The 27,496-nt window shown below is 36.9% G+C and overlaps 1 protein-coding gene across 4 annotated transcripts in view; it reads left to right on the plus strand.

Moving 5' to 3' along the window:
* The window catches only part of MAP3K5 (mitogen-activated protein kinase kinase kinase 5), a 191,932-nt gene that overhangs the window by 81,018 nt on the left and 83,418 nt on the right, over positions 1 to 27,496 (plus strand). For all 4 annotated transcript variants that reach the window (XM_078054681.1, XM_078054679.1, XM_036097478.2 and 1 more), the window contains 3 exons: positions 16,789 to 16,901; positions 22,932 to 23,091; positions 25,439 to 25,592. In XM_078054681.1, coding sequence (XP_077910807.1) covers positions 16,789 to 16,901; positions 22,932 to 23,091; positions 25,439 to 25,592 — 427 coding nt within the window. The remainder of the gene's footprint in view (positions 1 to 16,788; positions 16,902 to 22,931; positions 23,092 to 25,438; positions 25,593 to 27,496) is intronic.

Genomic DNA, 27,496 nt, shown 5'->3' on the forward strand with positions numbered 1-27,496 from the left:
TGGTTGTGGTAGAAATTTTTATGACCACTTAAAGATTTTGGTATTATCAAGGAAGGTTGACAGCTAGCCTGTCCTATATCCAGCATATCTACTCCTACTTATATACTCTAGAGAAAGTCTTCTGTTATTATTATTATGTTATGTTAGTCACCATACAGTAGAGAAATTCTTGAAGTTCCTCTGTATAAAACTTTTGACATGCAAAAAAAAAAAAAATCTTTAAAAAAAGTTGAGCAAAATCAGCAAATGGCAGAAAGATACATGGAGTACAGTATCATTTATGGAAACTTTAAAAAGCAATCATACACACCTAGTAATGGTATGGATGCATGAATGCGCATCATAAATTCTCAATTCAGTATAATGGTTACCAATGGGGATGAAGGAGTAGAAGAGAGTGATTCACATGCAGCTGCAAGACTATTTAAAACATTTCATTTCTTAAGCTGAGTGGTGGGTATGTGGGAGTGTTGCTTATATTATTTTTCTGTCTTTCTTAATATTCCTAAACTATTCCCTAATTTAAAATACATACATTAAAGGAGGTTGGCTTACCTCAGGAGTTCCTCAGTGATAGCCATAAAATCTTTTAAGTTGTGAAACAGAAATCTTAACTTTGCAAAATCTTATATCATTTTAGCAGTTGAACCAGGGACTGAAATTGGGATAATGGGTTACAACCAGGAAGGAAAACCTGGGGACAGTGATTTCCTGGATCCTCATGGAAAACTTTGGTTTGGACTTTTAAATTTGTATTATAAATTTTTAGTATGAGCCAGAGAGTTTTACAGTTTCCCTTTACTAAGTTTTTTTTTTTCTGCTGTTACAAAAGAGGAATATAGCTATGCAGCCTTTGAATTACCAGAAGATTTACACTTTAAGAAAATTCTTAGTTGGGGGTGCCTGGGTGGCTCAGTCGTTAAGCATCTGCCTTCGGCTCAGGTCATGATCCCAGGGTCCTGGGATTGAGCCCCGCATCGGGCTCCCTGCTCCGTGGGAAGCCTGCTTCTCTCTCTCCCACTCCCCCTGCTTGTGTTCCGTCTCTCACTGTGTCTCTCTCTGTCAAATAAATAAATAAAATCTTAAAAAAAAAATTCTTAGTTGTAGGAGAATTAGAATCTGATACTTGGAAACATTGTGCCAGTATAAATGCTTTGATATGGTAGTGATAATGAAATGCCTAGGTAATCTTCACAAGCCTAAGTTTCATGGTCAGTGAATTAAAATGGAAAACATCTCCTATGAAGTTAGTGTGCATGATGCACAGGAATAAAATAAAGCATTTCCCTATTTGAAAATCAAACAGTTTAGACTACTGAGAGCTTTCAAGGTCACATAAAGTTCAGTTAAGGAACAGAGTTTTTTCCAGTGTGTTTTTGTTTTAACTCTCTATACTTCCAGATTCTGGCTTCTTTTTTATGGTTCTCCTTTAGCTGAGGACTATTAACTGTCTCTCAAAAGAGCTTTGTGTTTCAAGGTCTTCAGGTCAAATTGAAGATGTCAGAAATTCTTATGATTTCATTTTAAGCTGTCCATTAATTTTCTAGTAAGAACAGGGAAGGCTGTTAGAGATCAAAGCCTTTTAACGGTAGGGTCCCTAGGAGTTGATCTTGTGTCACTCACAGACTTATTTGGTATTAAAAGAATGTCACTTTTACTGTAGATTACCTATCCATAACCTGCCATTACTGTCATGTATAGTCATACATCCATTTGTCCTAAGGATGGCTAAGAAGTACCCCCTGCCCTTTTTAAATAGGGGTTTTTTTTCATGCCCTCACACTTGTAAAGCTTCTTCGGTATTTCTTAATGTTTTGATCCAACTCCCACAGTGCTGCAAACACACTCATTCATGTTGGTGTGTTGGCATCGTCCCTAACCTCCCTTTCTGTTCGAGCTGAGAAGTGAAAAGCACATTGTCAAGGTGCTGACACAAGAGGGTGTTCCTGAGGTTATGAGACATCCTGCCAGATTTACCCAAGATTATGTATGTCCTGAGTCATGGGTCCCACAGGGATGTTTCCACTGACTTTGTCTGAGCCGTGTAACTCCCTGAGTTTTCACTTGTCAAATGCTGGTGCGAGGCCAAGGGGAGGGATGTCGTGGCAGGCAGTCAGTCCCTCAGGCCTCTTCCCGTGGACATTTCCCATGGCCTGAATCATTTTTTGTTGGCTTGCAGAGACAGTGATGTACTGACCACGGAAGGTTTAAGGATAGGAACTTTCACTCAAGAGTGTAAGAGCCCCAAGCAGTTGTGATTTCAGTGGCTCATCAAGCTCTTTCTTGCAATTCCCCATTTGAACACCTTTGATGAGTTCAGGGTTCTGCTCCATGTCAGAGGGAGAAAGCGTTGCACTCCTCTGAGCGTCGAATCCGGTGCAGGCATTGTGGCAAGGCACCATTTTACGCCTGCGCACATCTATTTTCTGAGAGCTTTGCCTAGGGGGTCAGAGTACAAAAATAGGAAGTAAGAAAAAAGTTTATGGTTTAGATTTTTTTTTAAGTTTGCAGAATTGTGATACGTTGTTAGAAAAATTCTTTTTTTCTCTTCTGTTAGAACAAACTTTTGTTGTTGAATCTTATCTGGGACAGAGGCTGGGTGGTTTGAATGAATGCATCCTGCTGATTTAAGTATAAAAAAGGACTAGTTCTCTGACATTTACTGTTTTTCATTGTCACTTCCTTCGTTATTTTTGTCCATTGAAGCTCTTGAGGCTGGGTAAAATAATGCTATTTTTTCTGTACTTAAATTTCTATAATCCAACTTAAGGTAGGAAAAAACGCCTTTTTGACCTTTACGTAATTAAACTGAGTTTAGCTTTTAGTCATGAAGAGGTTGTCGCTTTTTATGATAGCGGTTCAACATAAAGTTAAATCTAAGTTAGAGAAAACAATCATGGTGTCGGTCATAGGCTCTGGTTAGAGGATGTTTGGGCTGCGAGAGGATATCACACGAGATGAGACAGTGACGCTGGGCGGATACTCAGCTTTCAAAGTAGGAAATATTATGACTCCAAAGCCTAGACTCACATCCTTAAAAGAGGCCACAGAGTTTGTGAAATGACAGACTTAACTAGAATGGCCCAAGGAAATAGTATGTACCGTGACTTGGAGAGCCATGGAAAATTCATTGCGAAGATTATCTCCGCGATTCCTTTGTTAACCTAATCCAACAAAGAAGTAACCACGAAATAGTCATGCTGAATTCACATGCAGAGTGGCTTACTTGGAGCATTTTGTTATGTGCAGTATTTGTTCAATTGGTGGAAATAATTACCAATCCCTTAAACTTCAGAGTTGACACAAAGTTTCTGTGTATGCTGTTAACTGTTGCAGACTTAGAAGCACCTTGTAAAGAAAGCAAGGCTGACCTTTTTTTCCTCCCATTTTTACAAGCAAGGCCATTGAAACTCGAAGAACTTAAGTGAATTTTTTGACGTCCTGTTATTAATAAAAATCTCAAATCCAATTTTTCAGAGTCAGTGTTGTTTTTACTACATCCTAGGCTCTCTTTCCTAGAATTTCCAGGAACAGACCTTTCCGGGAATGTCTGTACTGTTTTGTGGAAGAGGACTTTTAGGAGACTGATATGAGATAAATATTGAGTCAACACTTGGAGACAGTGTGATCTTAGGCAAGATAACCTTTAGAAAATTCCATTTTCTTACTTAAAAAATAAGAATAATACTTACCTGCAGGAATTAAGAAGCTCTTAGCATCTTATAAGTAGCAGAATACCTTACTCCGATGGGCTTCAACAATAACACAATGAATTGAAGTCCAGAAGTGAGGCTGGGTCTGGAGTAGGTTGAGTCAGCAGCTTAAAAATGTCGGCTGAGTTCTCTTCCCTCGTTATTGCTGTTGGTGGCTCTGTCTTCCGGCTGGCTTTCTTAGGGTTGCAAAGTGGCCACGGCCATTCCAGGCACCAATCCAACTTAGCTACACCAAGGTCTGGAGAGGAAAGGAGGCCATCTTTTTCTTAGAACTGGGAAAGCAGGCTCATAAAAACCTACCCCAGACTTTCCTTACATTTCTTTACGCTTCTAGTATTCCATCGTCAGCCCAATACTACACAAATCACTGGGAAGGAGGACAGGATTGTTACAACTCCAACTGGCTTAGACTTACTGTTTTTGGAGGAATAAATGCTCTGTTGTGAGAATTAAAAGAAACAACATATGTTAAAGTCCTGGAATTTAGTAGGCATCTAGTGCTATAGCTTTAGTGTAGAATATGTGAAAATAGTTTGTATTTCTTTATATATTGTTATGTTTATCCGTGTTCAACATGGACACTAACTAAATTAAGTTTCCCTTTTCCTAAAATATTCCTAAGGGTTTTCTTTCTCTTCTTTCTGCATCTAGCTGAACATTTAGCTGATGAGGGAAAAATTGCAGAGTCTGTATACTTTTTACATGGGCCTTATTTAAATTTCACATGCCAGAGCTGTTGTGGGGTCACATGGGATAGGCCGTGCTTGTTTGAAATCATATTTGGTTTTAGACATGATGGTATTCTCATTCTTTTTTTTTTTTTTTTAAGATTTCATTTATTTGACAGAGAGAGACATAGCGAGAGAGGGAACACAAGCAGGGGGAGTGGGAGAGGGAGAAGCAGGGCTCCCGCTGAGCAAGGAGCCCGATGCGGGGCTCGATCCCAGGATCCTGGGATCATGACCTGAGCCGAAGACAGACGCTTAACGACTGAGCCACCCAGGCTCCCCAGTATTCTCATTCTTAAGGGGAGATATGAAGTCATTTTCAGAACTTTGACAGGAAATTAGGTACCTGTACAGTATTAGTGTAATCATGTCTCCTGTTGTAATGCCAAAAAAGATCCATACCCAGGAAATTGAAAGCATTAAGCCTGTTTCTAGCATTAATATGTTCGTTTTTCCATAGTAACTTGAGAAAGGACAGATAGCTTTGCCTTATCAAATAATTTTCTTTTACGTCAGTGACAGTGTTATTCAAACAGTAATGTGTGCCTAATAACTACTTAGTTTTTACATTATTAATGGGGTTGGCTTTACTTTGGGAGAGTTATGTAACAAGCCAATCGACATACAAATAGAGACCAATGACTATTTTCCATTTGGCAGATTAGCCTTTTTTTCTTTTTCTTGGCTTCAAGTTATCTTTCTCTGTGTTCTCCATTTCCACTACCTTCTGTGCCCCCCCCCTCCCCGAGTCTTACATCACCATCATTCCACTGACATCATTTTTGGTCAGTCCTTTATTGTGTCTGTTAGGTGAGTTTCCAAATTTTAGATGATTTTTTTTAGAACTCAAAGCCTGAAGAGTTCGTAGTAACTCAACATGACCCCTAGCTCATATATATCCAGATGTAGATGGTTCCTAAGGGACCAACAGCTCCAGGATGACCTGGAGACCCGGGTAGAACATACAGTGTGCCCACAGTTGCTTTATAAGCAAGCACCCTGGTAAATTGATTGCATGCCTTGACCTTGCTTTAATGTCACACCCAGCAAATGATAGATTGGATGAAGCTCTGTTATGGCCTGACCAAGTTGAAATCCAGGAATGATAATATTCAGGATGTCCCTGTGGAGGTTCCTAATTGCAGCTAACAAGTACTGAGCACCTAAGGAGGGCAACTAAAGCTTGCTTTATGTAACTCAGTTGTCAGAGGGTTGAGTGAGAAAACTTGATGTTTGCCAAGCATTATGCTGAAAGGAAGGAGAATGTGAAAGAATGGGGTCATTTCACTCACCGAATGAAAGCAATCGTTTCCAAGCCTGGCTGAACATCACAGTTGTTTGTGGAGTTTTTCAACTATGTGGATGGAGAGTTCTTTGCCCCTGGAGATTCTGCTTAGTGAGTCCATGTTGTTGACTAGATTAACCACAATTGATAATATGCTTATTCTCTTTTTAGTAAAGGTTTAGGTTTTCTCCATATTTTGTTGTTACTCCCTTCCTCCTAAATCTTTACTGTTCTTCACATCCTTAAAGATAAAGTTTAAACTCCTGAGCCCACTTTTACCTGCCCTTTAGAGCTTTCCCAAATGTGTCTCCTCCCATCTTCCCAGCCTTCTTAGAATATGGGTTTTACATTTTAATTTGAGAGAATTGGCAATTATTGGAAGGGTAAGTTTAGATTGGTCATAAACATGTGAACACAATTCACTCTCAAGAGCGATCAAATAAGTACACGTTAAAATCCCAAGCTATGCTTTCTTGTTGTTATCAATTGGCAAAGATGAAAAGAGATGAGAATACTTTATTTTGGCATGAATGCAATGGAAAGGTCTCTCTCCTACACTGCTCTTAGGAAAGTGAATGAATTGGTAAGACCTTTCTGGGAAGCAATTTGACATTATGCATCAAGAGCCTTGAAATAATTCATGTTCTTTAATCCAGTTATGTCCTTTGGAAACTATCCTAAAGAAACAGCAGATATGGAAAGAAAGGTGTGTTTGCAACAATGTTTACTACCTGAATTTTATGGTAACAAAAAATTGGAAGAAATCTAAATGTCCAACATTTGGGGAAAATGTTAAGCGAAGGATAACCTCCCCATGTGATGGAATATCATTCATTCAAAATTGTGGGGATGGGCTTTGGTGGTAAAAATATAGGTACCATAAAACTTACCATTTTAACTGTTTGAAGAGTATAGTTCAGTAGCATTAAGTACATTCACATTGCTGTGCAACCATCGCCACTCTCCACCCACAACACTTCTCATCTTACAAAACTCAAACTCTATACCCATTAGACAACTTCCCATTTTCCCCTCTTCTCAGCCCCTGGCAACCACCATTCTACTCTGTCTCTATGAATCTGACTCCTCTAGGTATTTCCTATAGGTGGAATCAAATGGTATTTGTCTTTTTTGCAACTGGCTTGTTTCACTTACCATAACGTTCTCAAGGTCCATCCATGTTGTAACATGTGTCAAAATTTTCTTTTTTAAGGCTGAGTAATACTCTATCTTATGTATACACCATATTCTATTTATCCATTCATCCGTTGATGGACCTCTGTCTTGTTTTCACCTTTTGGGCCATTGTGAATAATGCTGCTATGAACATTGGTGTACAATACCTGCATTTCCTGCTTTCAGTTCTTTTGGGTATATACCCAGAAGAAAATGGTGGTTTAAAAAAAAAATTTTTGATAGTAACATGCGTCATGCTATCCAATCAAAATTTAAAAACAGATTATAAAAATAACATTATTCTCTTTATTTGGAAAAAAAAAGTCAATGAAGAGGAAAAGGACTGGAAGAAGATAGTTAGAATTTGGGGTTATTTTATTTTCTTCCTGACTTTTCTGTTATAATAAGGATCATATACAAATAAGTAGTTTGAAATGAAGAGAGGGTTTTCCCCCCATCTACAAACCAAATTAACAGAGTGATTTGGCACTAGTTTTCTTCTTATACTGTCCTGCTTTGTCTGTGAGTTTTTTTATGAGTGATAATTTAAGAAATATCCCTAGAGATGCAAAGCACCATGAAATTCTAATTTAATTACTTTTATGTCTCCCAGAAAGAATCACAGCTGTTATATCACAAAGCAGGAAAAATGACAGCTAAGTAGAGAGAACTTGACTTGAGCTCAGTTTCTTCTTTGATAGAAAGTAAATGCTCTTTAGCTAGAAATAATCAACTCAAGAATATTTCCTTTATTCTTGACTTTGTTGAACATCTCAGTGCAGATGCAAAAAATGAACTGTCTTTGTTATAAAGACTTCGTCACTCACTTCATAATCAAGTACTTGCCTCTTTTAGAGCTAGCTTGCAATCAGGTGACAAATACAGTTGCTAATAATAAGGCAGCCTTGAACAAAAGTCTATTGCTTTGGAAGCTCAACTAAGAAGTTTGCATCTTTTCAATGTAATAATAAATTGAAGAATAAAGTATTTACTTCTTTCCAGTAAACATTTAGTACTAAAATAGGAAAAAATCAACAGTAGTGGACATAACTTCATACAGTTACTCAAATGTAGTCACTAGAATCCTCTTAAGATGTGAATATCTGGTTTCATCCTTAAGATTTCTTTATTTCATGAAGTCATCTTTAATTTAGCTTACTCACCTCTAGCCATTTTATTTCTTTATCTTTATAGATAGTTTTACACTAATAATCAGTTTATAGATTTCTTTATGTAAGGACTAATGTTCACATTCATTTATCCTCTTGCTAGTTAAATGGTGAAGTTTTCAACAACATAAAACTTCTTTGGGACATTTTTATGGGCATGTTCAGCAGTATTGCCATATCAGTCTTTTAAAAATATTAGTCCCTAATAAGATCAATCAAATATATTTTGTGACAAATACCATTCTTTCCAAGAATATATCAATACCTCTTTCTGTTATATGTAGAATATAAACTTTATCCTTGATATAAAAGCAGTTCCTCCTGCTTTTATTTCTCATAATTTTTCCTGTTTCACCCAACTCCCTTTTACTAAAAAAACAAAAACAAAACAAAACAAAAAACCAGAAAGTCATGAAAAAGGGCTAAAAAAAGTTTTTTTGAACATACACCAAAGGATAGGCAGGGTGATACCGAGAAGAGGGCTCAGCTTTGGAATTGAGCAGAATTGGGTCAAGTTCCTACTCTACCATTTCTAATGTGCATGACTTAATATGTCCAGTCTTTAGTGTCCTGATCAGTAATCTTGAGAGAATCCTCTCTGCCGTAAAGAATTGTCAGAATTAGAAATATTATGCTTGAAGTGTCTAATGCAATGCTTTGTACCTAGTAGGTGCTCAGTAATGAGAGGCAGCTAATACTGGTGTGTCTGTTTGGTATTGTTTCTATTTGGTATTAATCACAGTTTTCTTGGGTGGAGAATGTCATCTGTGCTACGTCATATTATTGTTAGAAATATACTATCCCTGTTCATAGGAAAGCCAATCTATCCCACCCACGACACCAGGTTTGGGTGTATGTCTTGGTTGATGCTCATTATCAGCAGAAGCTTTAAAAGCCATGTTGTGGTTGTGCTGTGTGTATTTTTCCTTGGTCATTTTCTGGAAAAAACTGCTCCTTCAGGCTGGGTCCAAGAAGGAAAACAATGTGGAGCAGAGCTGAGCCAACCAACATAGAAATGTGGCATTAACAGGCATTGTTAGCTACTGGGATTTGCAGTTGTTTGATACCATGACACATTTACCCTAAAATGAATGATACATCACCTTCAGCTAAAATGGATGCTTTCATTCTTTTAACATCTATATGTTAACATCTATATTTTAACATTATTTTAGCATCTGTATTTTAACAATAATTTATCAAGTTTGAGTCTTAAAAAAAACCAATGAAATGATAAAAGATGTTTGGAAAATTAGCATCAAGGAACAAGAGAATACAAATATGCCCATAATAAGGATCAACGTGCTTGGTATAACTGACCTCCAAGCCAATAGGCATTTTAGTAGAGCATGAAAAAAGAATCATATGCTACTTCTTCGGAAGAAACTGTACACTCCCTAGCCATAAATTAAAGGAATTTCTCATATAAGATGCTCTATAGACAACAGTGAAAGCTATATAAACAATATCCTTGATATTTTTATTAAATAGTGAATTTCAACGACTTTAAATTGTAATGTGGTGAAGGTGATATGCAGTGCACTAATTCAATGTGGTCTAAGGGTGTAGCTTTCTGGTCATATGGTTTCTATCAAAGTGAGGGTTTAGACTGCTGAAGAAAGTGAATAGATTCTTTTTTTAAAGATTTTATTTATTTATTTATTTATTTATTTATTTAACAGATAGAGAGAGAGGACAAGTAGGCAGAGAGGCAGGCAGAGAGAGAGGGAGAAGCAGGCTCTCCGCTGAGCAGGGAGCCTGACCCGGGGCTCGATCCCAGGACCCTGGGATTACCACCCAAACCGAAGACAGCTGCTCAATGGATTGAGCCACTCATGCACCCTGAATAGATTATTTGAGTCTCCTGTGAACCACTGTCTTTATCACTTGTCTCAGCTTGGTTCTTGGTAAGAAGTGGATGGAGACTTTCTTCATTCAGCAAGTATTTCATATTCACCTGCAACATCCCAGACATCCTGATGATCCAGGCATTGGAGATTCAGTGGACAGCAAGACTGACAAGGTCCTTGCTCTCATGGAGCTTGCACTCTATTGGGGGAGATAGATAATAGAATAAAAAGTAATTTGAGATTGTTATAAATTCTGTAATAGATATAGAATTTTACAGAGTTTCCATTTTTTTCTTAAATCGTTTCAAGAAAATTTTCCATTTTACCTAAGTTGCTATATTTATTGGCATAAAGTTATTCTGAATATCCTTTTACTTTTAAAGATGTTATTTTTGGGGCACTTGGATGGCTCAGTCAGTTAAGCATCTGCCTTCGGCTCAGGTCATGATCCCAGGGTCCCAGGATTGAGCCTTATATCGAGCTCCCTGCTGAGCAAGGAGTCTGCTTCTCCTTCTGCCCCTCCCCACCGCTCATGCTTGCTCACTCTCTCTCTCTCTCTCTCTCTCTCTGAAATAAATAAATAAATCTTAAAAATAAAATAAATATCGGGGCACCTGGGTGGCTCAGATGGTTAAGTGTCTGCCTTCGGCTCAGGTCATGATCCCAGGGTCCTGGGATCGAGCCCCGCATCGGGCTCCTGGCTCAGCAGGGAGCCTGCTTCTCCCTCTCCCCCTGCTCATGCACTCTCTCTCTCTATCTCTGTGTCTCAAATGAATAAATAAAATCTTTAAAAAAATAAAATAAAATAAAATAAAATAAATATTTAAAACATTTAAAAAATATGTTTTATTTTTAAGTAATCTCTGTACCCAATGTGGGGCTTGAACTCACAACCCCGAGATCAAGTCACATGCTCTCCCAATTAAGCCAGCCTGGCACCCCTCCTTTTACTTTCTTTTTAATGCTAACAGGACCTATATTAATCGTCCTCCTGATAGTGTAGCATAACAGTAATTTATATTCTCTCTCTCTCTCGTCTGATGAGCAATTTGCCTTGGAGTTTATCATTTTATTAATCTTCTCATAGAACCAACTTTTGGCACTGCCAATTTTCTTTATTGCACTTTTTATTTCATTAATTTCTGCTCTTTCCTTTATTGTATCTTTCCTTCTACTTTGGGAATAATATGCTGTAATTTTTCTAGATGGGAGCTTACAGGATTGATTTTTCAACCTTGCTCTTTTCCCAACATATGCATTTAAAGGTATAAATTATTCTGCATCCCAGAAATTTTGATATATTGAACTTTCAATATTGTTCAGCTCAAATATCTTTTCATTTTCAGCATGACTTCTCTGACCCCTGGGTTATTCAGAAGAAGGTTGCCCAATGTCCAAACATATCTTTCTTTTTTGTTCTCTAGTTTAATTCTGTTGTGGCAAGAGAACACACTCTGCATTATTTCAGTTCTTTGAAATTTGTTGATAAGTACCTTATGGCCCAGGATATGGTGCGCTGTTGTTGGGTGTAGTGTTCCACATAAGTCAGTTAGATTAACTTGGTTAATCTTATTATTCAGATCTTCCATATCCTCGTTGATTTTTTTTGTCTGCTTGTTTGATCATCACTGAAAAGTGTTTTAAAATCTCCAGCTATAAATGTAAATTTGTCTAATTTTTAGTTCTGTCAATTTTTGCTTTTATATGTTTTGAAGCCATATTAATAGGTATGTTTAGGATTATAAATTTTTCTTTGAATTTACCCTTTTATCATTATGAAATGTCCCTCCTATGTCTTGTGATAACTTTTGCTGTAAAATTAGTTTTGTCTGATATTAATATATAATCACAACAGACTTCTTTGGGTTAATATTTGAGTGATACATCTTGCATCATTTTATTTTCAACTTAACTGTGTCCTTATATTTAAAGTGTGTCTCTTAAATGTATATAATTGAAATTGCTCCTTCCTTCCTTCCTTCCTTCCTTCCTTCCTTCCTTCCTTCCTTCCTTCCTTCCCTGTTATTCAGTCTAACTTGACAAATCTCTTTTATTTGTAGTGTTTGGGTCACTTATATTTATTGTGATAACTGGTATTTGCAGTTATGTTTACCATCTTGCTATTTATTTTCTATTTGTTTCATTGTTCTTTTATCTTTTAGTCTTCCATTCCCCCCTTATTTTCTATTAATTTAGTATTATATTTTATCCTCTCTTAGGCCTTTACTAAAACTTTTTCTATTATTAGTTTAGTAGTTCCCTAGAGATTGCCATCTACATCCTTGACTTTTATTGTCTACCTTAAATTTGTACTTTACCACCTCCTGAACAAGGAAAGAAACCTAGGGGAGTTTAAATATTCAACAGTTCTTATGTCATTGCATTATCTTTTGGCTTCCATAGTTTGTATTGCTAAGTCAGCTATCAATTTTATTGTTCCTTTATAGGTGATGTATCTTTTTCATTCTGGCTGATTTTAAGATTCTTATGTGTCTTTGGTTTCAGCATTTAGACTGTGATTATTTCATTTTCTCCTAACTTGAAGTTGCTGAGCTTCTTGAATCTGTGGGTTAATGTTTTCAACAGTTTGGGAATATTTTTGGCCACTATGTCTTCAAATATTTCTTGTGTTCTGTGTTCTCTCTCTCTTCTTTCTGGAGTTACAATAATACATATGTTAGACAGTTTAACTATGTCCCATATGTCTCATGCTTTGTTGTGTTTTCTCCCTTTTTTTTTCTCTCTCTGCTTCCATTTAGATACTTTGTATTGACCTGTTCATTTCACCACATCTGTCTTTTGTTCTGTGTGGTCTGCTATTAAACCCATACAAAGATTCTTTTTGATTTTTCTTTTTAAGATTCCAACCCCCTAATGAAATTGTTTATCTTTTTATCCCTTTTGTCCATCTTTTTCTTGATTTTTATCATATTTGTAATAATTAGTTTAAACTCCTTGTTTATAAACTCCAACATCTGAATTATCTCTGAGTCAGCTGCTCTTGTCTATTTTTGCTCTTTTGTTTATTGGTCACATTTTTCTGGCTTTTTGCATGTCTCATAGTTATTGTATCCCATATATTTTGTATTTAAGAATTTTCAAGACTGAAGATGGTTTATATTCTCTCTCAGAAAGTTCTCACTTTCCTTTGTTAGCCGGATAGGATAAGAAGCTGATTACTTCAAAAAATGCAATTGAGTTGGGGCGCCTGGGTAGGCCAGTTAGTTGAGCATCTGAGTCTTGGTTTTGGCTCAGGTCATGATCTCAGGGTCCTTAGATTGAGCCCACATGGGGTTCCACACTCAGCGCGGAGTCTGTTTAAGATTCTTTCTCCCTTGGGGTGCCTGGGTGGCTCAGATGGTTAAGTGTCTGCCTTCGACTCAGGTCATGATCTCTGGGTACTGGGCTGGAGCCCCACATCCAGCTCCCATCTGGCTCAGCAGGGAGTCTGCTTCTCCCTCTCCCTCTGCCTCTCCCCCTGCTTGTGTGCTCTCTCTGTCCCTCTCTCTCTCTCAAATGAATAAATAAAATCTTTAAAAAAAAAAAAAAAGATTCTTTCTCCCTTACCCTCTGCCCCTCTCCCCCCCTCAAATAAATAAATAAATCTTTATAGAAAAATGCTATTGAGTTGAGTTGGTCTGGGTTTCAGTTTTAGCTGACCCAGTCTATCTTGATTTTGTCTCAGCTTTTGATTAAGAGCCAAGCAGGTCTCTATCTACTTATCCCTAAGTACTGTGGGCAATTTCATATCTGCCCGTTGAAGTTTTGAGTTTAACTCTTTGTTCTTTCACATCATACAGCTCTAAAATTTGGTAATTTTTTTTAAGGAGGAGATTGTCATATATTTGTTGCAGGCTCCACTTGCTAAGTCCTGCCAGACTTGAGGAGATTTCATTTTGCCATCCCAGCCCTAACTTATCTCCCAGCCTCCTATACAACCCACTATTCAACAAATGTCCTGTGGAGAAAACTGGCTACATGTTTGAGGCTCCTCCAGGTTTCATTCCATCATGCCAACCCATGCAACTATCAGGAAATCCACTAGTTTCTCTTTTCCCCGGTAGAGTTTCAGAGAGGAAGTTTCTCTGCCGATGCCAAGCCCAACCCTCATCTTGTGGTCAGAATGAGCAAATGCCCCTATAGAAGACAAAGCAATTCAGCTCATCTTGGAAGGGCACTTCCCTCTCTGAAGCTTTATTTCAATGATGTTTTTAATTGTTGCTTCCATAGATCTCCAGTGTCTATAAAAATATGTTTTCGATTATGTATCCTTTTTCTGCATAGTTGTTATAGCAGAAGTGATGGCTTCTAAATAGACTACTACATCTACTTTGAAGCTAAAGTTTTCCCCCCAGCATTGAATATTCTTCTAGAACTTAAATGATTATATAGCTTTCAAACATTTGGAATACATTTTATTCCCTATCACATTTTATAATGTTGGAAATTTAGAGTACTTTTTTCAACTTATAACAAATATCCTTGTAACTGAATTTTTGATTACATATTTGAGCTTCTCCTTAGTATAATTCATAGATGTGTAATTGTTGTGTCAACAGATATGCATAATTTTTTTAAATTTTACAATTTTGACATATATTGGCAAATTTCAACCAAGAAATACTGTACTAATTTATGCTGACAGTGTGTGAGAATTCTTAATTCCTATGAGTGGTATATTAATAATATATGACAGGATTTTATTTCTCTTGTAACATACCTACATGTTATCTTAATCGCCAGGAGAATCCAGAAGATGTTAAGACTTTCTCCTCAATACTGAAGTCATTGTCATGGAGTGCTATGAATACTAGAAAAATATAAATTATTAATTTTATTGGCATTCATATTTTGGTTAAAAACATAAAAATATATATTGTTTATGGGAACATAAAAATAGATGTAAGCCAAACTTTTCATTTTGGTTGGTTTTGGCACATAGGAAGTCCTTAGTCAATTTTTATTGATTAATTTGGGCATGTCTTGCTTTTTGCATTTTTCCTTTAATATCTTTAAGAGAAATTCCATGTTCTTTGGTTTCTGGAGAAATGAAAGAATTTATTTGTTGAAAATATTGCATATCTTGATATGAATTGGTAGAAAAGAAAGTATACAACTTCTTTCTTCTTCTATACTCTTTTTAGTGGGACCTTCTACTTGCGTCTGAACAAACACAAAAACCTTTGAGACTTACATGAGTCTAAGATTTAAAAATCATGTCTTTCCTTTATATGACTAGTTTTAAATATCAGCAGTCTGGGAGCATGTTTTTTCCATCTTAGAATTGGGAAACACCTATACTTCTGGAGAGGTAAAAATGCTTTTTGATCATCAACAGTGATGCACTTGGAAATTTTCTATTCTTCCTCCATCTCCATAATTATTTGAGCCAACTAGTTAAGATTAATACTTACTTGATTTTTGTTTCCATTCAGAGATACTTGTTCTATTTAAAAAATAAGACCCGGGGTGCCTGGGTGGCTCAGTGGGTTAAGCGTCTGACTCTTGGTTTTGACTCATGTCATGATCTCATGGGTAGTGGGATCAAGCGCTGCATCAGGCTCTGTGCTCAGCACAGAGTCTGCTTGAGATTCTCTCCCTCTGCCCCTCTCCCCACTCACACATGCGCACATGCTCTCTCTCTCTCTCAAATAAATGAATAAATCTTTAAAAAAAAAACTTGACTATCATGCATTAGAAGTGACTATTGTGCATAAATAAAAATTAAGACCCTTAAAAAGGGCACATGATCCTTCATATCCAGAAAAATGTACTTTTTCTTTCCTTTTGAAGTTTAACTTATCATTTTAAGTTATGGAAAATTTCAAGAATGTATAAAAGCCAAGAGTATACTGTAATGCACACTGGTATGCCTGCCACCACTTTTGCTCTTCCTATCTTTTATTTTAACAGTTAATGATTTAAGTGGGAATGCCTTTATCTCGGAATTGTAATGTATTTTTTTCTTATATATATAACCTTTTTTTTTTTTTGTATCATCAAATGGTCATTCATTCAGTATGTAGTCCTTAAATTTTCCTTAATTTGACTTTTTAAAGTAAAGACTTCATTTTTCATGTTTGTCTCAAGCAATTTCTAATGGTCACCAGGGTGTTTATTTTTTTTCTTCGTGATCCCAAATGTAATAATATTGAATATTGTTGCCTGTTAAATGATGTATGTGAGGAAGTACTTGGACAGAATCTAAGAAGTATTACCTTGAAAATACAGTGGATGTGCAAACACTGAAGTCTTTTCAAATGTCCAAGTGTTTTTCAAAGGTTGATATTTAGTTTCATGCATATTCAGAAAAGGGTTCTTATTCTCTTTGAGCCAAAATTAGTATGCACAGGCACAATCTCTGTTTTTCTTAATTTCTTAGTGCAATTGGCATTCTTTATTTCATTTCCGCATCACACTTATGAAACTCATTGTCTCAGTGTGTTACCTAGATGGTACCCTCATTGCTTTGTGTATTTTTAAGGCTTTTTAAAAACCACTTTTAAAAATAGGTACAGGGTTCTTATTTTTTAATTACCACTGCTTACACATGTGTGTACACACACACACACACACACACACACTCTGTCACATTTCTGGTAGATGGTTGAAAAGAGGATTTTTTTAGAAGACAGAGGCTACTATGATACAGGTAAGCTAAGCAGGGGAATGCAGTGGGGCCGAGGGCAAGGAGAGGCAGTTACTTAAGCATTAAATTCTAATAGCACAGCACACTACATTCTGGGATGAAGGCCAGTGGAATATTTTTGCTTGCTCAGGCTTTGGAGTTATGCAAACAGAAGCTATTGCACACCCAGAGTTTCATGATTGAGGAAGTAAACTTGTACATTTGTTTTTTTTTAATAGGTTCAAAAAGGCATTTGAATCTGAGCCATCACTACAGTCAGGAATTAATTACGCGGTCCTTCTCTTGGCGGCTGGGCATCAGTTTGAATCTTCCTTTGAGCTCCGGAAAGTTGGTAATTACAGCTTGATATTTTACATGGAAATCAAGAAACTGGACCCAACTTGGTACAAAGAAAAAGAATCATTGACAGATAGACCGTTTGCTTTTTGTTACTATTTCTATAGATTTTCTATTACTGTATCTCCTTGTTTAGTGTTTCATACTATTGTTCAGAATCCTGATACTGGGATGTCATTTGGTTTTTAGTGTATTTTGCCTGTTTCTAAAAACATCCTGGTTAATATTTATTGTTACAGCACAAATTAATATTGAAAATATGGGCTCTGCATTCAGCCCCAACTCCCAAATAAGGTAGTGTTTAGAACATCAGGAACATTTCCTATTTTAGATTTAGAGGAGGAGGTGGAAAGAAGAAGGAGAAGAAGAAGAAGAAGAAGTAGGAGAAGACGGAGAAAAGACCTCGATATTTTCTATTTCTGATTCTCTTACACACCTTCAAGCACTGTGATTTCAGTGGTATTGGAGGTGAAGCCTCCCAAAGCCCCCCAAGAACAGCAGATCAAGCAGATGGCAGTCTTGGCAGTGACTAGTCTCCTTAGAGACCATCTCTGAATTGTAGCCATTGATAGAATGTGCTTTTGTCCCTTTTATCTGTGGACATTGTCTCATCTGCTCACCCTTCTTTGGAATGTGAAGATTTACTGCATCTTAGTGAATAAATTTTGTGTGATTTTTTTTTTTTTTTTTTGCTTCTGGCTTTAATAATATTTTTTTAAGTTTTGCATACTGGAAAACTGTCTATGGTAGTGAGATTTTGCTCTCTCTCAGTTTCTAACCATTCTCTTTCAGGGAATCTTTCCAACTCTTGTAGAAGTCATTACTACAGACCTAGAAATATTATGCCATATTTTTCATAGAGGAAAAAAAATTGATCTTAGTGAATCTGTAAATTGTAGAAGAACCTTTTCCTTTAAGATTTTTAACTGGAGACTGTTTCTGTTTAATTTTCCTTGAAGAAAAATGAGTCCTAGACTTTTTTTTTTTACATCATTTGGGAAGGGGTTATAAAATAGCCATGTGTAATGTTCTGGGAAATCCTTGACAGCAAAGTTTGAGTATTAAATAATTTTTGAAGGGTGTCTGGGTGGCTCAGTCGTTAAGCATCTGCCTTCAGTTCAAGTCATGATCTCAGGGTCCTGGGATTGAGCCCCACGCCGGGCTCCTGGCTCAGTGGGGAGCCTGCTTCTCCCTCTCCCTCTGCCTCTCCCCCTGCTCATGCTCTCTCTCTCTCTCTCTGTATCTCTGTGTCTCAAATGACTAAAAATAAATCTAAATAATTTGTGAAAGGGCCCAGACTAAAAGAATGATAAAATACTTGTTGCTGCTGGATTGCACTGGTATTCAATGCACAAACCTTTATTTGAAATAATTTTTTTCAGTTGGTAAATGAAATCAGAGAAAATACATGGCAATTTGTACTCAGGAATTGTGATTATAAAAAAATTTTGTATCTAAGGTTGATTTTCAAACTCTACACTAGCCAAAACTCTTTAAGTACTAGCGATCTAAAAATAATTTGTACGGCTATGTTCTTGAACTTAAGGTGAAGTTTTATTAAGTCCTCCAGATCATTACAGGAATTGACACTGATCTGCATGTGTTGATAGAGCATTAGCACAGCGGCTTGAAAATGTACCTACTCTAAATTCTCACTTTTAAGTTAAATATAGGTTAAAATGATCAGCACTCTGCTAAGAGAGTAGATCTCATTGCAAAAAAGAAATGATAATTATGTGATGTGATGGGAGTATTAGCTAACACCTGGTGGTGACCATTTTGCAATATGTAAGTGGATCAAAGAAACACGTTTTACACCTTAAACTTACACAATATGTCAGATGTGTATTATAATAAAGCTGAGGGAAAAGAAGAATGGTCAGCACTCTGAGGTTTGAGGAACTGATTAATATAACTTTGTAAAGAAAACATACCTTAATTTTTTTTTCCAAGAAGAACTCATTCATAATATATGTTAAGCAAGCAATTGGAAACATATGAAGTTGAATTTTAAATATTGGAAAGTGCAAAACATAAACAGACTTTTTAAATTTTTTATTTATTTATTTTTTTGACAGAGAGAGACAGCGAGAGAGGGAACACAAGCAGGGGGAGTGGGAGAGGCAGAAGCAGGCTTCCTGCGGAGCAGGGAGCCCGATGAGGGGCTCGATCCCAAGACCCCGGGATAATGACCCTAGCCGAAGGCAGATGCTTAACGACTGAGCCACCCAGGTGCCCCTAAAACATACACAGACTTAAAATGTGACTTGATGATGAATTTTTAATTCAAATTTTAGGTTTCTAAAATACTGTGACATACACTCCAAATTTTATGTCCTTTATAACTAAAATGCAATTAAAACTCACTACTTTAGATTCTACTCAATAATAAATTATACTCATCATCATAGGCTGACCTAAAGTTAATTTTTTTTTTTTTTTTTTTTTTTAAAGATTTTATTTATTTATTTGAGAGAGAGAGAATGAGAGAGAACACATGAGAGGGGGGAGGGTCAGAGGGAGAAGCAGACTCCCCGCCGAGCAGGGAGCCCGATGTGGGACTCGATCCAGGGACTCCAGGATCATGACCTGAGCCGAAGGCAGTCGCTTAACCAACTGAGCCACCCAGGCGCCCTAAAGTTAATTTTTTTATGGTAAAATAGAATTAAAAGGATTTTCAAGGAAAAACAGATTAAGTAAATTGTCTAATATAATATTATGTAATAAAAATAAGATTAATAAATAACACATTTTGCATATTTTAAAGATATACTTTTAAAAAGCATTTTTTAAATGCTCTAATCAAATTTCTCAGTAATTTATATCTTCTTCCATTCATTCTCTTGGCCCCCTGCAAATGTACAAATTAGCCTGAATTACTGAGCTCCCTTTAGTAATCAGACTTTTTTTTTTTAAATAAAATCCCTTCTTCAGGTGCATTTGAAATTTTGATTTATTTATAAAAGGTAAGCAATTAAAAATTAAGATACCAAAACATAACCATAAACATATCATCTTAAGTTTAAGATCTCTAAGGTAAGACCCGATTCTTAATTCTCCTCACGTACTGTCCAAAGGCTCTCAATTCTAGTTGTGTGTGTGTCTGAGGTTAAGACTAACTGTTTCATGATCTGTGTTTCACTTTCCCAGTTTTTGAATAAGCATTGATGTTTAGACTATTTAGAACTAGGATTTGAAAACACAGAACCACATCTTACATGTTCTTCCTATTTTCAGCTTCACAAGACTTAAAATTAATATTCAGATGTTAGCCAAATAAAAGATGATTTTCCCATCTTCTGCGGACTTTTTCAACCAAGAGACATTTTATGGGAGAGAGTCAGAATTATAGGTTTGGGTCCCCAACAATAATGATGATGTAATAAAAGAACATTATGCTTGGAATTGAGACAAACCACTATTTGAATCTCATTTTCAGGGAGCAATAAAAATGAAATCTGTATTACTGAATATGAAAGTCCATGATTCTATAAAGATAATTCTAAAAAGGAAATCAAAACAAGAACAAAATCCATCACCAACCACAGAACAGCTCATTTCTTCTGTATGGAGGTGACCAATTTCTCAGATACTTGGAAATTATAGGGAAGAAATTAGGTACCTTCCCTTCTTTTTTAAGAGATATTATAGCTCATCTGGTTGATGAGATAGAAGCTCTTCTTAATGTATTATTCCGAAAGAAAATGTACTCTTCAAAAGAATTCTAGTTAACGAAGTAGAGAGAATGGTAAGAATGACAATGATAGTGATGTTGAAATAATGATTTTGGCAAGGATCATCAATTAAAAGTTAAATCATTAAATGAAAATGTTTATTTTTTAAAATTTCATTCAACCATATTTACCTGATACCAAAGCTCCCTCACAGATTGCTTGTTAGTCGCAAAGGACAAATGTGCCTATGCAGTCCATTCTATATATATGCCCTCCAGCGATCTGGCTCTCAGTGATCCAACCAGCAACCCTAATAGTGAGTTGGCCCAATGGTGCCTCTTCATGCGATGAGCATGGAGCAAGCAGCATCTCCCGTAAAACAGTCTCGGCAAAAATGTTTAGCCCAAATTTTAAGATCTAATGTCCAGCTAATAGGAATCACAGTGGCTATAAAAATAAGTCAAACAACACGAACACGTGACACATTCATGCCAAGGTCAAAGCTAAATGTCACCCTCATAATATGAACTTCTGGCATACAAGAATAAACCTGAAATTTTATTTTAAAACTGTTACTGTAATTTTACAATTACACATTTTCATAGTCCCTGTTTAAATGTTTGACATAATTTGCTGCTAGATCAATCCTTGGTTCATTGTTCTGCAAGCATGACACAATAAAAAGAGCTCCTTTTCAAATGAAGTTAGTAGAAACACCCATTTTTAGTATCTCATTTTCCCTCTGCATTTTCTTCTTTCCTTTGTATTCGTTGAATTTGTTATTATACTCAGATAGGAGATCATGGATGTTGTTGCATACCTGGGTGTAATTTTTTCATCTTATGAAATTATCAGGGAGCAAAGCCATTCTCTTTCTAACTTATGACAAAATGTGAAGGGTTCCCAAATGGTGACTTTTTCTTGAAATACTCAGGGCTGAAGTGTTATGTCATAAAAAGTAGCATAAAGTTTTTAAAGATTATTTTGTTTTGTTGAAGTATAATTTTCCCAAAAAATTCATAATTCTCAGGAAATATAAAATAGAATACTTGGAAAAGATTTTTAGGGGCACCTGGGTGGCTCATTCGGTTGAGTGTCTGACTCTTGATTTCGGCTCAGGTAGTGATCTCAGGGTTGTGAGATCGAGCCCCGTGTTGAGCTTCACACTTCGCTGGGAGTCTGCTTGGGATTCTCTCTCTCTTTCTAAAAAATAAATAACATAAGTCTTTTTTAAAAAATTTTACTTAACTCCATTAATATGGAAAACAATAAGAGGATATGTCTAGTTCAAAGTGCATTTTAGAAGCTAGGGTATACATAGATAATTTAACAAAGAAATGTTAGGATGACATTTCTGAGTTTGATTGAAAAAAAAAAAAACTAGTTCAGTCCCAATAGGTCATAAATCTTAGGGATTATCTGTTTTACTAGACAGAAATTATTTGTATCTCTACTACAAAAACATGCAAGTTAACAAGTAAACTTCTCTAAGTCTGAGATCTTTAATGAATAGTAAACAGTGAGATGAACTTGCTACACTTTCCCTAGACTGTCCTCAAGTGTGGCCTGATGCCCTTGTGAGATACTGAGATGACATGTCCCACCTTTTTACCTTGTTCTCAAATCTCAGATAATTTTCCTGATACTTTACTGTTGTGAATGTTAGTGGCACTTAACAATTCTACAAGGATATATTCTCTTTAAGCAAAGGATTACAAATGCAAAAATAACACCAGGCAGCGTAGAGACAAAAATTTATAATGAAATGAAAAACACCAGGAAGAATCAAAACAATGTGGGAAGAAGAAGTTGGAGGATTTAAATTACCTGACTTTCAAGTCTTGTTACAAAGCAACAGTAATCTAGACAGTGTTGTCTGTCAGTTCCCTTATTTCTTTAACTTTATAAGTATATAATTGTTTTTGCATATAAAATTATCATGAATTATTGTAGCATTTTACTCTTGCAAAATATATATACTGTATACTTTTATACTGCAACTGATAGTGTAGCATATTTCCCTTTCAAGTAACTAAAGAACCATATTATAAGGGAAGCAAGGTGGTTACATAACAAAATATTCTCACCTTTCGATTTATGCATATGCAGTGCAAGCATACATTAAAATTCTGGAATGATATACATCAAAGTGACAGTGGCAGTTATCTTTGGATCTTCAAATTAAAGGGACTTTTTTTTTCCACAATGAATGTAAGCCCCTTTTATAATTGAAACTTAAAGCTATTTGAATCTGAAAGGAAGAATGAAAACTCAATTTTGTTTTTAATAAAAAGTCTGCTCTGCCTGGGTGCTGTGTGTTTGTAACACCGTACTTCCTGATGATCTTCTAGGAGTGAAGCTGAGTAGCCTCCTTGGTAAAAAGGGAAACTTAGAAAAACTCCAGAGCTACTGGGAAGTTGGATTTTTTCTGGGTGCCAGTGTCCTGGCCAATGACCACATGAGAGTCATCCAAGCATCTGAAAAGCTTTTTAAACTGAAGACACCGGCATGGTAATAGTAAAGTCTTTTGTGTTTGAACAAGTACTTTTAATAAACAACTCTTATCACTTATTTCCAAATCATTATATTTGTTGAACTGACGATTCGATGATTTTATTTGCTTACAGAATAAAATGCAGAATTTAGAGAAAAAACTGATATTCATAAATAAAATGTGTTGAATATAGGTTCTGATGACTTTGGAGGCAAGGTGATGTCTGCTTGCCTTTGGCTTAGCCTTTTCATGACGCTGAGCAACCCGCTAGCCCAAGTTGGCCGGTGGGACCCACAGGAAGCCAGATCTGACACCTGCACATCGAATTGGTAGATTCCCAGATTTCCATGTCAGCCTCCCATGTTTCTGCCCCAAACATACACCCTTTGTTCTCTTTATGATCCAGTCTCAGTTTGGGGATTCTCATGCTTGATTTTCACTTCTTTATGCTTATGGCTTATTCATACCTTTGAATGCTTCTTGTATGTGTGCATTTTTCTAATTTCAAATTGTTCTTGGAGTCCCCCCAAGTCTCATCTTTATGTATGTGGTAATTGAAGAGATGAAAGCATTTAGGTCTATTTTGGAAAACAATGCTGATTTTATTATGCATCACAGGTAATGATTACTAGCTGTAAAGGCTTTAAAAGATTTACCATGATACCAAGAAAGGCTCAGATTGGCTCAGAGCCTGGGCCACTGACTTGTTTTCGAGGAACCACTTGAGGAGATGCTTCCCACGGTAAATCCCCATGGCTCCCCAAAGGCTTTCATCACATTCAGGTCTTCTCATTAGCAAACCCTCCCCAGTGTCACACCCATAGCGATCTTTCTAAAATTTCTAAAATTCATGGCCGACCCTTCCCCGCCACCGAAATCCTTACATCAGTGGAGTTTAATGGCTCTTCACAGCATAGGGGATAAAGTCACCTGCTTGGCTTGGTGAACAATGTTTGTCTTTAGGCACTCCAGCCTCGGATCATGTCACACACCCCCAGTTACGTGGCTCTCTAGTCACACGGAACGGGCCAGCAACACTCGTGTCTCGGCACGCACTGCACAGGCCTCTTCTGGCATGCTTCTCCACCTGGGGACGCTCCTAAATCACGTCTGCCCACAAACCAGACCCCGACCTAAAACCCTTCCCTGCATCCAGATAGAAGCGCGTGTGTGATTAGTTCATGTCATGAAACCTGCTTTCGTGTTTCTGTCATTTTTAAATCATATTCCTATTCAGAGTGACTGACTTTCGTTAGTCATACCTCTGCGTAGTTGTAGCCCCATTGAGACGTAGGTCGCTGTGATTTGTAGCTTTTACATTTCTGTCTCATCAGCACTGGATGCTACATAGGGACAAAGCTGTGCTCTCAGTGGGATGTCTACGGTAGGTGTTCGGCAAGGAATGAAATAAATGAACCAATCAATGCACGTGTTACAGGCAGCCTAATATGTCATTTCTTTATAATGATCATTGTGATGGTACAGAAGGGGACTGAAGCACAGGTCCAAAGAGTTCTGGTTTGAGGTGTCCCAGCTTCTGTTGACAACAGAGAAAAACATTATTTTATGCAATAGTAATGACAACTGCAAAACCATGCCTTAAGTTTCCATTCACTTACTGTTAATTTCCATGTTTATAGTTCACAAGTGCTTGCCTACCCATTATCTCGTATAATTATCTTGCTTCTCATTTTTTCCTAGCTTTTTCCTTTGAGGCACCATCTGTCTTGTTAGGTTGGAGGATATTTGTATAATATATAAGCTAAGTTGCTTCGAAGCAAAATAATAATCTCTTATGAAGGATCTATTTAGAAAAGCTTTCTCAAGGAAGCATATTTTAAAACAAGTGCATTAACCACTCCCTTGAAGAGGATAGGCATTATTTTAAAAGGCATGTTGGCAGAAGATGTATCATCCAGTTTGAGCAATTTAAGCTCTCTATGCCTCAGTTGACTCATCTTTAAAATGGGGATAAAACAGCCTAATTTATTGGGGTGCCTGGGTGGCGCAGTCTGTTAAGCAGCCGACTCTTGGTTTCAGCTCAAGTTGTGATCTCAGGGTCCTGAGATCGAGCCCGACATCCAGCTCTGCACTCAGCGTGCAGTCTGCATGAGGTTCTGTCTCCCTCTCCCTCTGCCCCTCCCACTCATGCTCTCTCTCTCTCTCCCTCTCCCTCTCTCTCTCTCAAATAAATAAATCTTTTTTTTAAAAGCCCACTTTATTGAATTTCTGTAAGATTTGAATGAGATAATGTGTACATGACATGTAACAAATAATGAATAATGTTTGGTGAATCTGAATACATAAATACTAATGTGATATTTAAATTTGCCCATTATGTGTTTTCTGTCTTTTCATTTTTAGGTACCTCAAGTCAATTGTAGAGACAATTTTGATATATAAGCATTTTGTGAAACTGACTGCCGAGCAGCCTGTGGCCAAACAGGAGCTCGTGGACTTCTGGATGGATTTCCTGGTTGAGGCCACAAAGACCGATGTTACCGTAGTTAGGTTTCCAGTGAGTACTCTTAATTTAGCTTAACTTTAGGTGCATTTCTAGTTTGTTTCTTTTATTTAAAGAACATTTTTGCACCATGATTCTAACAGGACTAGTGTTACTTTTTTAAAATAACTTCTCAAAATCAGGGAAGTGAGATACATTTTTATGTTTTTGCCGTGGCATTTGGTGATTTCTTTCGATAAGTTGTAAAGTGTGCTTTCCAAGAAAAGATTGTCTCTTGCTTAGCCTCAGTTAGTCAACACATCGCTTAAGACCAGACATAAGGTTGCTGTTAATTCCTACTACAGTTTGGCTAACATTGACGTCAATGTTGGCACCATTATTGTGGTGAAAAGTGTTGTTATGCACCTGGATTGTTATTCGATCTCCACTGCTCATTACCCACATGGGTCAGAGTTAGATGGAGTGTCCCCAGTTCCCAGTCACTTTTTACCGTGTCTTAGATCATGAGAAATGATGACTCACAGGTTCCGGTTTGCCGCTCATGTTGGCTAGATATGGATATAGATATATGTATAGTATACACACATACACTTTTAAAAATAAATTGCTCATCTTCTCAGCTGGTGCCTTTCCCACCCTGATCGTTTTCAGAATACCACCCAAAGCAGTATATGCTTTAGCGTCCAATTCAAGAACCACTGACAAGTCACTGTGTGTGCTCCTCTCTTCCCACGTCCAAGTGATGCCATAAATCTCCCTGTGTGAGCTCTCTAGTCCAATCCTCCATACTCAGGTGGTGACAACTCTCAATTCTTTTTATAAGATCTTGTTCCCTAATTCCTGTTTATAGGATCATCTGTTTCATTTAATTAAATCCATTGCTGGCATTGACAGGCTTTCTTTACTCTTCCTTCCCAATGAAGCCTTCAGCTCAGCAGGATCTTCGGCTGAGAAGCCTTCAAACTAAAAACACTTTGTTTTCTAGCCTAGATAATGTGTAGCCTAGGAAAATGCTTGTCTCAGAGTGAGCTGGCAGCGTGCCTGCAGCTGGGTCTCCGATGGTAGCAAATGCCATGAGAGAAGACAGCACAGAACTGTCTGTATTGAGTTGACTGTTGACTTGATCGAGTAGAAAATTGGCGATGAAAGGAAACCACTCCTCCTAGCTATTCTGAGCTAATTTGAATTAGGCTAATATGAATTTGTCTGTCATACTGTGAATGTCAAAAAATAAAACCAGCAGATATTAAGAGAGAAGTTAGGAGAATATAGGTATATAGTCCAGGTGTGAGAGGCTTTCTTAAGCAAGAAAGGGACCTGTAAGCCCTAAAGGTAAATATTGACCAATTTGATTCATTAAAAATCCTAACTTTTGTTCAATAAAGAACACCATAAACATGGCAAATGCTAGACAGGGAGAAAATACGTAGTACTAATGCAGCAAAGTTATCAATTTGCCTAATAGGCAAAAAGAAAAAAAAAACCATTATTGATAAGCAAAAGAAAAAGAAAATGGGCAAATCATATGAAAAGATAGTTAACCTCACTGGGTAGTCAAAAAAATGCAAATTAAAATGAGACACTATTGTACCTATGCCATTTAGCACATGTGCACTTACATCGGTAGGATCAGCTCCCGGAAGTGGAATTGATTGATATTGCCACGTTGCCTCCATAGGGATTGTATCAATTGACATCCTCGCTGGCAACATACGAGACTGACTGCTAGCCTAAAGTCTCTCCCAAAAAGTATGTTTATCATATTTGTACTTTTGCTAAACTTACAGATGAAAAAATGGTACATTGGGATCGTTTTAATTAGTATTTCTCTTATTATGTGTGGGGTGGTGCATATGATTAAGTTTGTGTTTAAAAGACTACTTGGTGATTTAAAAAACAAAAAGAATTTGTTGCCAGCATTTAAAAATAAGGAGAGTTAGATCATCAGTGCTTGCTAT

Source organism: Halichoerus grypus, chromosome 9 (genome assembly GCF_964656455.1).
Source record: "Halichoerus grypus chromosome 9, mHalGry1.hap1.1, whole genome shotgun sequence".
Taxonomy (NCBI): domain Eukaryota; kingdom Metazoa; phylum Chordata; class Mammalia; order Carnivora; family Phocidae; genus Halichoerus; species Halichoerus grypus.